We start from the raw sequence: 12,746 nt of genomic DNA on the forward strand, positions 1-12,746 counted from the left end.
GAGAGAGAGAGAGAGAGAGAGAACTCATCTTCACCCCTCTGGAAAGCAATTAAGAGAGAGAGAGAGAGAGAGAGTCCCTGAAAAATAAAAGAGAAAAAGCTCGGCGTGAAAAACGAAGATGAGGAGGACGAGGACACGGTCGGGTTGCTGTTCTTCGTGGGAGAGAAGCATGGGACACGCGTGTATATGTGCCGGTGCGTTTGCACGCACGAACACGCACGTGCGCACACACGACACTTCGACGGCGTGTGAAATATAACCGAGATTTTTCTTTCTGGCTACACACCACGGAGAGAGTCCAGCTTCCCTCTCGCCGTTTCATCCTCCTGTTCGCCTCTCGGAATTGTGAAGAGCAACCACGCGCGTAAAAAAGTGCGCCTCGTCGCCTTTAACGCATTGAACGTTCTTCGTTGTTAACGTAAAAATCATACGTAATAATTTTTAATAATTTTGATTTTGAGATCATAATAAAATTATTAAATTAGCCAAAAGATAATGAAAATTGAATGAATTTCAAGTGATAAAATTAAACAAAAAAAGAGAAAGATTAAGTTTGGTTTATTCAATATGATAAATTTATTTATTTATCATAAAAACTGAAATATATATGATCTCAATCAAATAGTTCAATGCTTTTCATATAGAAAGGGATAGAAAGGGAACAGTATCATATATTAGATTTTATTAAATAATATATAGTTTATTTTATATTAATTACTCGTTTATCATGAATAATTTATTATAATAAATAATTTATTTTCAAAGCTTTCAAAATTTTAGCCCAATTTTTGAAGTACATAATACAGTAAGTAATGAACAATTTTTTATGTGGGAATAATCAGGATGATCAGATTACTTGAGTCGCCTTGCGTAGCCTCGATCCAGATAAATACAATTACGCGTTTTTTTTCTTCCTCTCTCTTCATTAAATATTAATATAAATTACCGTTATCACACGCGCGTAATTACTTGTATACATTTCATTATGCTTCCCATATCATTGCATCATTTGCTTCCCCTTCGTTCGCGCGCGGTTGCGACGGTTTCTTCCGGCAACTCTTGCGCGGCCTCCGAAGACGAGGCGTGTGTATACGCGCCTATCCCGCCTACGTCTTCCCTTTCCCGCGGTTTTCCTCCTTTTCCTTTTTATTTATTCCCGACATGTTCGAGCGGACGCCCTCGAAGCCCGTCGGCAAACGACCGCAAAACCGCGCCTTCCATCGACGCCGACGGCGGTCGACTCCACCGGGTGGAGCACGGTGTGCTGACTACCGGCGAACCGGGGCAACAAAACCGGCTCGTAAAAACGTCGTTTCCGTTCGACCTGTTCGCCAAAATGTGCGACGACACCGTATAAAATCTGCGCCGAACGCAATGACGCGAATATAAAAAAAAAACCTGACGAGCCTGATCCAGCAAGATGATCCAGATTAATCCCACAGATATGTGTTTTTGACGTACGTTTAATGTGCAACATATATCAAGCTGAAAATCCCCCAGAAGCCCTCGCGCTGTCGTTTTATTAATCGCAACATTGGCGTTCGACAATACTCTTCTTTTTTTTTTGTTCAACTTCTCGACACTAATGCGTTTCATTTGCTTGTAAATGCGATTACTCGTCGCGAAATGTAGCACTTAATGGTGCAACTCGGAGAACGTTAATTCTTCGCCGTCTGTTTTACGAGTTCTCTCCCGATTTCATTTCTTTTTCAGCGACGAACGGCATCACGTGATCGTCGTTAGCGGCCATAAGTGGTGCATGTAACGATTAAAAATTATGGCGTTCGACGAAGAAACATGTGTTCTCCTTAATTAACGACAACTTTCGCATTAAATTTCAATTAAAAGAAGCGAGCCAATTAAATATAAACTCAGCATTGCGTAAACGCACAAATTTCATTAATAATTGTTAAAGAAGTGATTGATAATTGTAATTGTTGTTAATTGCTTTGTCTTATCAGATGCATTTATCAAAAATTTTTTATCGATTTACTAATTTATATTATCTATAAAATTATATGTACATATATGTATATAATTATTTTATATAAGGTAAACGTACCAGTGACTGAACGTATCTATAGCTGAACAATTCCACACAACAAGCACAAAAATTTATTTTTTAATGATTTTTTTCATAATATTATAATTTAATTGTAATCTTTAAATATTTTTACAATTAAATTTTTATATTATAATAAAAAAAGTACTTGAGATTAATAAAGTTTGTGGTCAGATATAGATACTTTCAGTCACTGGTACGTTTACCTTAGTTATTCAAATTCAGCGCGAATTTAATACTATTGGATAGATTAAATGTCTTTGGATGAAAGTGATAAAACAAATTGTGATAAAAAAAATTAAAAATTTGTTGAATTTTCAATTGTGATTTGTGGCATATGTGCCACAGAGAATATGCATGCGATGCGTATATTACATTCCGACAGTGACAAATAGCGAGAGAGAGATTGGCTATCGCCAATCGCCAATCGACGTCAAAACTTTACTCATAAATTTTGATACGTTCGGTTATCGAAAATCTGTACCGGCATGTACCACACATCTGACGTATTCTATTCTACCATTTGAATGTAAATTGTAAAATTGGTAAAACTGATATATGATAAATTCGACGATCACAAATCACAAATCGAATTTCTCAATGATCAAATTTGCTGCTTTCTTATTAAATTTTCATACTTTATTTTTGATTTGTTTCAAATGTAAGCGGGTCGAAAAATATTTATGTGCTATGCGCATCTCATGATAATAATAATTTACAATATCAACTAATCTTTTTTTTATATTTGAGATACAAACAATATTCTTTGTAAATATTTGAAAAAAAAATAAATTTTAATACGTGATTCGGTCTAATTCAACAGCTTATTTTAAAAAGAAATGGGAAAGTTATTGTTCTATTAACTTTCTATTAAGCGTGAACTGTATAGGTACGCGCGTAAAATTATTACGCGTATCATTATGAAAATTAACTCAGTTATAAATTTTAACAAGAATTTTAATTACATCGTATTTACATGATTAGTTTGCGTTTAAAAAAATATAAATATAACAGTGTGGATTATTTAATTATTCCTGAATTTATCTGAAACGGCCGTGGCTCTTTTGTAAAATAAAATCTGCGACGCCATCAAGTAGCCACGTTCGCAATTAGAGCAACAAATCCAGCACATTTGGCAAATAAAATCCGTCGACGGTCGAGCTGACACGACAGTTTTCAATTAGACTGGTCTCTCTTTAGACGCTACTGACATTTTGGAGAAACGAATAGCTTCCATAAAGACGAAAAGATCCGTTAATTCGCGTTTCTCTGGTTTGCGCGACTCTCATAAAGCCTGCAACTACGAGAAACGTAGAATCGGAAATAGAACCGGGAAGTTAATAATGCCATAGGTGGCATAAAGCTCTGTCATGCAGTTCGCGGAAAGCTTAACCGAGAACAATAAAACTCACCGACGCGCTTATTGTGATTGATGTTTCTTCGACTATATCGCGTGAAGCGCGAATACAAAAGAAAAGAATGTTCTCTTACCTGTTGAATTTTTAGCACGAGTAAACACTACGAAAATCAAGAACTTTCGAATTCGAAAGAATAAAAATTTTTTATTCTTCGATAACTATTTTAATGACAATTTTTTGTTGTTTTCGCTTTTTTTGTCCATGTACAAATATACACGACTAAAATTATTCAACGCTCGAATGCAATTATTTAAATAATATACAGAAGTTTCAACTTAACATGGCATTTTTCAAAGATTTTTCTTTATTTCAAGAACATTTTTGTCTCAATGTCAGTGATGTTTTCGTTGGCTTCTCTGGCCATTTCTCTTGCTTCAAAGATAGATTTAATATACAGGTTTCGAAATATCCTAAGCGTAAAAACCCAATAAAAGTTCTTCCCAATGAAATCTTTAACACTTAGGCAGCCGCAAAAACACCAATTAACGGTAAATGAGATCGTAAAGACTTTCGAAGATGAGCTCTGTGTGTCCGCGTCAACTCATTATCTCGACTATTTCCTTGAACAATTTTTATTTAATCATAACCGCTGCGTGCGTCGGAGGTGCCTTATGTTAACCACAAAACTGCTTTCCATCGCCTGCGGAATCGCCAAGTATGATTGCATCTTGGTCGCAGTCTGAATTCCTTCCTATGGAGTAAGAGATATGAGATATCATTTTGAGAAGAGAGCGAGAATAATTTTTCAAAACATTACGCCTTCGCGAATGAGGATATATCTATATGAGACGTTCGGGATATTTCATCTGCCTATATAATTCCTTCATTTGCGAATGTAATCCGCAATAATATTCAAAAAATTAATGAAAAGTAAAAAATATAATTAGAAATATAAGCATAACTGCTCATAAAGAAATATTATTTAAATTTATTACTTTATTATTAGACTAATGTAAGCATCAATATGTTTAACAATGAGAGCGAGCGTAGTGTGGCAGATAGCGCACTGGTTTGCTCTGCTAAAGATCGCGGATTCGATCCCAGGCAGAGTCAAAATTTATATACGCTCGTTTCTCCTCTCCGTAGGCCTGGCGAGCCAACGAGAGTATTCTATAATAGCTGAAAAATAATCTCTTAGAAAAATTTGCCGTTTGGTCCGTTTGGAACCGGCGTTAAAAATGGTAGGTCCCATATGACGGTGTATAATCTACGCACCACAGTCATATGTGAGAGAATCGGACAACGTCAGGGGTCGACATCGTGCTCCAAACTCCAAGATAAAATCGTACGGCCTACAGGCACGTTCTACAGATGAGCGTGCACGTTTTACTAGAGATGCAAAAGAAAGCTATTGCCATTTTATAAAAAATAAATAAAATGTGAAAGAAATACGTTAGAACTAAAAGCTGAAATAGAAAGCGGAATTCAATTCGTCTTAGGTTTGCTGCAAACGTTTTCGTTAACCCATTCGCTTGCAATTTCAGCTTTTCAGTTCTAAAGTATTTCTTTCACATTTTATTTATTTTTTATAAAATAGCTTTGTTTTCCTTTTCTTTTCTACGTTAAAAAGCAGGACAAATCATGTAACTCCCCTCTACTGTTTTAAGCTGGGAGAGCCTCTTTAAAAAAACTATTAACATTAATATTATTAAATTCATAATTTTGTGACGTAATCACATTATCATTGATATTTCGGTAGGTTGATTTAAACGGATTTATAGGTAAATTGTTATAAATTATTAATTTATTCTATGCACATGTGTATCTATATATGTGTGTATCGTACGTCTATGCGCATTAATTTAATTCAACTTACAATTAAAACGAATATTGCGTCTTGCTAGTATTGCCAATGGTGCTCTGTACGTATCGATTACACGATTGTGGTTAAAATACTATATACATTCGCGTTAATAAGAAGAGAAACGCTAGGCATTCTCGGTTTCAGCCCCGGCTGACGAGTGCGGTGGTAATAATAATTACCGTAATAATCCGCAACGGGTATTCTCGCCCGTTGAAATCCCATTGTCCTTAGAAAACGTTACGGCCGCCACGGGTATTAGCTTACGCCGACGACGAAGTCTCGGAAGGTCGCGGTTTGCGAATAGCTTACCTTCCTTTTATTACCAAGATCAGCGCGAAGCCCTTTACAATGGTGCGGTTGAGATATTGGTGAATATAGAGTGTACATAATATCTCGAGGGTCATATCAAATATCGCGGGTGGGTGAGAACTTGAGCCTTAGGGAGGGAGGCTTTCCTTGGATCACAGCGTTTCTTAATGCCACGGCAAAAAAAAATTAAGACAAGAAACACTCCACGGTTTATTATTGTGCTCTTTTTATATTGCATTTACAGGTATATTCAATAATCATAAAAGTACGAGATAGTGCTGAATCAAATTACTGCGAGACAGAAAGCACGATTGTATGGAGGAGAAGATGAAATAAATCTTATCGTCTTGTAATAGTCTCCGTATTGCTTTTAAGAATATTTAAATTATTATTTCTTTAACTTATAGACTTTTCGTTAATATATGTTCCAACGTCTTTTTCCGCGCGTGTTTCTTTGTTACAATCAAAACTTACGAAGAGAGAAAACTGTGATTTACAAAAATTAATACAAAGCCACAGCCGTTAATTAATACTTTTACAAATTAATACAAAGCAATTGTCAATTAATACTTTTGCTTTAATCTGATCTTAAACAATTGTTTCAGACCGCGTTGCACACCGGTGTTGGCGCCCAGCAGCAGCTACTGGAACCCAGAATGGCACAGTTGGAAACCTTGGAGGCCAAGGTAATGAATAGTCTTCGCATTTAAATTTCGCAATTTTTCTGGAAGAAGGCCCTTGAAAATTGGGGTGTTTGTCGCGAAACTATTATACTGCGAAGATATTCCGGTCGTGCGCCGAAGTGAAATGGCGCGCGAGAATTCACGCGATAGGAAGTCATCCCGCGTCAGCCTCATGGCCCTCCTGGATCTCGATATTATCCTCCCCCCCTTTTTTTGCCTTTCTCCCCCGTGCCCGGCGGCGGTGCGCCAACCGTCCTGTGGGAGCTGTTTTTAGTGCAGGGTACCCTCGGAAGAAAACCGAAGGCGATGTTTCGCGGTTATTGGCGAGTCGGCATTATAGCCCCGCATGGTTTCTTAAGCCTGTCCGGCCAATGATTTATATGCAGATGCGTGAACCGAACCCCGTTTGGTCCTCCGGACCCGAACTCCCCGGTGACCGGTTGGGGCAGGGAAGAGGGGGAGGGGAGGGGCGACGAAAGGGGGACCAGAGGTCCCCCTTCCGCTCGCATCGGTACCATTAAAAGTGCCCGCGCCGGCCGGCGCGGAAGCGTCCAGTGGCGCAGCATCCGCAAGAACCGCGCCTTCGGATCTTTTTGCCGAGATGCGAGACGCGACGAGAACGTTTTAGATCGAGCGTGCAGCGCTCGCGAGCTCGCTTTTTCGACATAACGACGCTTTTACCCTGTCCCCCTTTTTTTTCTCGTGCGCGTCGTTTAAGCCATCGGATTCCTCGCGCCTGATTGCAGGGAAGGCTGAAATTGAAAATTATGCGGGCCGCGACGCGCTATTACCTCTGCTTCACGACGCTTCCATGCGTTTTTCATAAACTATACGACGGCGGCGCTTTGCGCGAAATGCAGGAAATTTCCTTTATTGGCTCTGCTATAATCGCGGCCGAAAGTAAAAGCGAAGTCTGCAAAAACTCGTTTAAATCAACTGGAACGAACATAGCTAGGGTTGATTAAGAAAAGCTCGAAGTTTCAGGAAAATGCCGTTCTACGAAATTATTTTAAAAAAGTATACCTGTCTTTCTGTCTACCTCCCTTTAAATATTCATTTTCGATGCTTTATCGAGATTTACAAATATAAAAAGTTTTCTTATCGAGATTTGTTATAAATATAAATAACCTTTCAATTAAGCTATTTTTTTCGTTTAAAAACCAATATTTGAGAATTTGAATTTATCTCGATGTCTCCCTTCGTTGTAAATTATCATATCTACGAATATATCTATATGTATCTAAATAGATACGCACGATAAATCAGAGCTATCGCCGGCCGGAGCAAATATTTGACCGCAACAAAATCGGTGCAGCTAATTTACCCGGCGGTACACGACCGCCGCGGAGCACGGGAGGGATTATCGATTGCATTTCCACTTAATAGCAACGTTGCGATGACGGAGCGCCGTAGTCGGCTAATAAATGGCCGCGCTACTTGCAGTTAGACGTAGCCTTAATTACGCCATCGCGAAAGATCGTCGCAACCACACCCCACATCCCCGCCGCCGGGCGATGTTGAAGTACATGTGAAATGATACCACACAAGCTAATTAACATAAGTACAATCGCCTTCCTTCGTGTAATGGGCTCTTAATGCGACGTTATCAATCACGACTCGCTGGCATTCGCTCTACTCCATCATCAAACGACGACGGTATCGTCATTTGATAAAAATGCGATACGATTCGCGGGTGATCCTGGTTGTCTGTCGATGCAACCAGGCCTTCGAATAATTATTCGACTGAAGACAGACGATTTTACGTTCATCGCCTATCCTAGTTGGAAATTTATAATCCCAATGAAGTTTTAATTTATTGAAATGAATAACATATAAAACCCCGCGGGGGCGGGCTCGCCGTGGACTTTTTGCAGAAAATTCCGCGCCAGCGGTTATCAACTGTGTGTTCAAACGAAAGATACGCGCAAACGTAGGAAAGAATAGCAAGTATATTTATCGTCGCAATATTTACTTCTGTTTTCATATTCATCTGTTTGATTGTGGACACAGTTAATATTTGCTTTCGTCGAAAGGATCGGGTTTCTCCTTTCCTTTACGGAAAGGAGATGCAAATGCCTCGCGGGGCTCGACGGGACTCCTCAAGTTCGCATAGCGTACCTACTCCGGGTCCCAATTTACAGGTCTGTCGCGTAGCGCGCATCGCGAGAGGTAGCGTCTGCTCTGTTATTCCGATGCCCGGCTACCCTCTAATCTCGTAGCCTCCGTCGCGTCTTTACTTCGCTTCAACTCCGGAACAGCGAAGTCCCCATTTACACCCGGCTGCACGCACGCTGCACGCTCGCGCGTCCATCCGTATCGGAATAGTATTTTGATAAATGCATATATCCACGCCGGTCATTATTTATCGTCCGCGATTGCCGAGCCCTTCCTCTTGCGACGAGTGGACCCGTCGACCTGGACAACGCAGACACGCCCTCGTACCACCGAGGCGGCTCGATGCCGATCCGGTTTTCCTAACCAGCGTCGTTAAGTTCGCGTTCCTGACCGCGGTGTATCTCCGGCCTGGCTCATTGGTTAACACAAGTTCGATATCGGACGTCTTTAACTTCGGAAATCGCGGAGGGATCACGCTGTACGCGCGCTTGAATGACGGCGCTACATCGCGTCGCCCTCGCGAAGTCGCAACTGCGTCCTTCTATCGCAAATGGAGAACGCGGGCGATCATCGACGATATACGCGAAGGAGGCGGGAAATCACTTGGAAAAATTGGAGAAACTGAATAAAAGGAAAACATATTTTGCCAAGAGAGATGTTTCCTCGTTCGTAATTGGATTGGTTCGCATAAGACATTGCCTCGTGCATCCGTTGCTTAAAACAATAGATTTGTTTTTTTTTTTTTTTTCCGATTGAGACTGAAGTGCAGCCGCGTTCGTAATGCAAACGGGCGTTGTACGTTTCAAAGAAGAAAAGCACTCTCGGTGAGCTTCCAACTTGTTCCATGTGAAACACCGCGATATTTATACGCTCGAGCAGATCCGCACGACGCGGTCGCGTTTTGCTTTCGCGACGCGAGACGGGGCGAGAGAGGCACGAGGATGCCGCGTGCTGGGGGTTCACGATATGAATAATGAAAAAGAACGTCGAGACTTCGAGGAGGTTGGATCGACGTCGGTGGGAAGCATCCCTGCCTGAGTAGATGGGGACGCGCTTTCAAGGCGGTTGATCTCCGGGCGGGTACTCCATGAGGATCTCTCTTATCCGCGCTCCCGCGCGCAACGGAAACGTCTTGAGAAATCCGCTCCAATTTCATTTACGTTGAACGGCACGATCGATTCACCAGGAAAATTGGGGGAAAGGATAATTCTTGGCACGCCCGTGAAGAATTTCTATGAGTGGCAACCTATCGCATGAATATGCATTGCAAATCTTTTAAAACGTGCGGTGAAAAATTTATTTTAATAGATTATTTAATGTCTTACATGTTAATAGAAATGAAAAATATATCATGGTTTTTTCAAATTGTTTATTAGAAATATTTATAACTATATCATAATACTTTTACAAGACGCTAAACATATTTGTGATTTTAGCAAGCAATTGTAGAAATATTATGTCGTACTAGTGATGAGCATTTAAATTTTTCCTTTGAAAGCTGTCAAGCGACTCGATCGTACAAATATTCAAAGTACTTCAAATATTATTCGAAGTCGGAGATATTAAAAACTCTTGAAACTTTTGAACGTCTTAAAGCTCTCAAAAATTTAAAAGATCCTTCCTTAGAAGAAGTTCGAATATCCGAGACACGTTTAAAATATTTAAGGATAGAATTATACGTCTCTATGTATATAAAATAAAAGGTAGAATAATAAAATAATAATGTAAATTATAAAAAGAGGAATGTATTTTTCTTAAAATATTAAAACATAAAAGATTTTTAAGAATTAAAAATTTTGTTGATTTTGGAGAATACTTAAAACAATTTGAAATTTTTGTCATACTCGAAGTTTCAACATGTTTCTCCAGGTTCCATTATTAAACTCGCTTTAAACAATCTGTAATTTACAGATTTTAGAATAGAATCGTATTCACAATTTTATTCAGTTTTTTTTATATATACATGTATATTTTTTAATATTATGTATGTATATTTCTGATTCCTTAAATATTTTTACGTTTTACACATAAAATTATAAAATTCTAACTTGAATTCTGATACAATTTAGGGGTTGTCAGATTGTTTGAATTGGATTAGAAAACGAAATAAGTCTGTGTATGCCTGTGTTCTAAAATTCATTGCCAGTGCTGAAAATCTAACACATACGTAACATTAACTTTAGATTTTCAGGGCTGACGGTGAATTTTATAACAGCCTAAATATACACGAGACATAACGAAAAAAAATAGACAGTCTAAAGATAAACTTATCTCGAATCTTATTTTTCTTGTCGATTTATTCACGTATTTTCATTTTTCTAATATATGTATACCTTGGATATCAAATATGAAATAATATTCCCGAAAAGTTCTGGTTAGGTAATAGAATCCACATACACAGAAATTTTAAATTTCTTACGATCAAATCTGACGGTACTGTGAGCAAGACGCTCTAACCGTTCGTGTCCGTTAATTTGGAAACTCTTCATCGCGAAAAAGAGAAGTTAGGTCACAATACGCCCTTGGACTCAAGGGCCCAGACAGATCTGCCAGGCGAGATTGCGAGTCCCGGGAGTCACTGCCCTTAGCCGTCTGAACGCCGATACTTTCGGCCAAGTTCTACCTGGCCGAAAATCCACCGGTTCGGAATGGTTGCCCCTCGGCAGTTTCTCGCTACCGTCCTTATTTTACATTCTCATCTGGGACGGATAAAAACGGAATAAGAAATTCTTTTTATATACGACGCATCTGATAAAACATAAGAAAAAAATAGCACGTATAAATTCGCACGCAAATGGTTGTGTATTTCTACATTTCTACGTAGAAAATCAAAGTTTTGGCTGAAACAAGATTTCCCACAATAGGAAGTAAAAATTGATCTTTGAAGAACCTCGAAAAGTTATAAGTTAAGATTAAGTTTTAACGAATTTCAGTCGCGAGAGATGCGCGGAGGATATCTCGACGCAATGACGAGACTTTTCGTTTCGCGGAGAAACGTGTTGCATTTGTAAAATTCACACCCGGGCGTCGCGTCGCTGAGGAACGGCGTATTATCTCGGAAATGCCGGTCCTCTTCCATGCAAATTCCGCAATAAATTTCCGCTTTCTGCGTGCTCGCCGTGTTCTTTTTAATTTTTTTTTCCCCCTCTTTTTTTCATTCCTCCGGCCGCTTGTGTGCGCTGCAGTTGCGAGAAATTCATGGAATGTCCCCGGTGGTTTCGCACAGGCCGTACGTTTCCATTTCTGCGCAAGCTGGAGAGACGCTACAGATACGATCGGGAAATTATATGTATATGTATAACACTCGCAGACGTGTCTCTATTATCTCGTTATTCAAACGGCCATATTATGTGACCGCGCGTAATTCTCACTCGCGTCGCTTTGCCAGAGAAATATTCAAGATTTTCGCGGGAGATTGGCTAGAAACACGTTTGCCATTTTAATTTCCTGAGTGGCGAGCATCTAACGCGGTAATGGATATTATTGGAAGTAAATTAATACACGTGGAAAAAGGGACAAACTCTCACAGGAGGCATAATTACAATAATGTAATAGGGCAGTAAAATAGCTTATAATACATTAACATGTATCATTAGATATGTAAAGTGCATACAATTCAATATTTTTAAAGACTGTTAATACGCGTTTTGACCGAGTATTTCCCATTTCGTGTTGGGGAAACATTTGTGCAACTCAAACGTGTTTCTATTTTAGGTCGTCTTTGTTTGTATAATTCTTCTCTGAGTTGGTCTAGCAATTTAATTATACTATTTAATAAATGTCTTGATCTTCTTTAAAATCCTCTTTAAATTTAAATTTAAATTCTAAGAGTAATTTATATAAGTAAAGAGTAAATATACTTCGCAAATTTTAGCTGTGTGAAGTTACTCCCCCCTCCCATTACTGAAAATAAAAAAACGTCAATTATCACTCGATTGGTGGTCATTTGATAGTATTTGATAGTTCATTCTTGATGATTGGTAGTCAAAATTGTAAATAATCCTATCCAAAAAAAGGTATGTTAAGTCGATAACTCGCATTTCTCGAAATTATTTGTTACCGTTTTTCCGTGATGCTGATTGGTTATCTCACTATGCTTACTTCGTTGAGCGGCTGTCATGATATATTTTGACAGTTTGTATATTGAGATTTGTTTTAGTAATATTGTAATAGCAATAGGTTAATAGTGTAATAGCAATGTATATATTGTAAAATAAATTAAGACCAGAAAGAAGGAAATAAGAGTAAGCGTTTTGAAACGAAGAGAATTAAATTCGTTGGTCTTTTATAAAATATTACATACGTGTCGCTTCACCTTCATGTGTTACATATGTAATTGTCAGATGCTGTGTCTA

General features: G+C 38.9%; 1 protein-coding gene across 1 annotated transcript in view; it reads left to right on the plus strand.

Moving 5' to 3' along the window:
* Window positions 1–12,746, plus strand: part of LOC105451208 — a 56,520-nt gene that overhangs the window by 25,164 nt on the left and 18,610 nt on the right. Inside the window, exon 4 of the mRNA XM_011691511.1 lies at window positions 6,199–6,279. Within this exon, the coding sequence (XP_011689813.1) occupies window positions 6,199–6,279 (81 nt within the window). The remainder of the gene's footprint in view (window positions 1–6,198; window positions 6,280–12,746) is intronic.

This window comes from Wasmannia auropunctata, unplaced genomic scaffold (assembly GCF_000956235.1).
Source record: "Wasmannia auropunctata unplaced genomic scaffold, wasmannia.A_1.0 LD336053.1, whole genome shotgun sequence".
Lineage (NCBI taxonomy): Eukaryota > Metazoa > Arthropoda > Insecta > Hymenoptera > Formicidae > Wasmannia > Wasmannia auropunctata.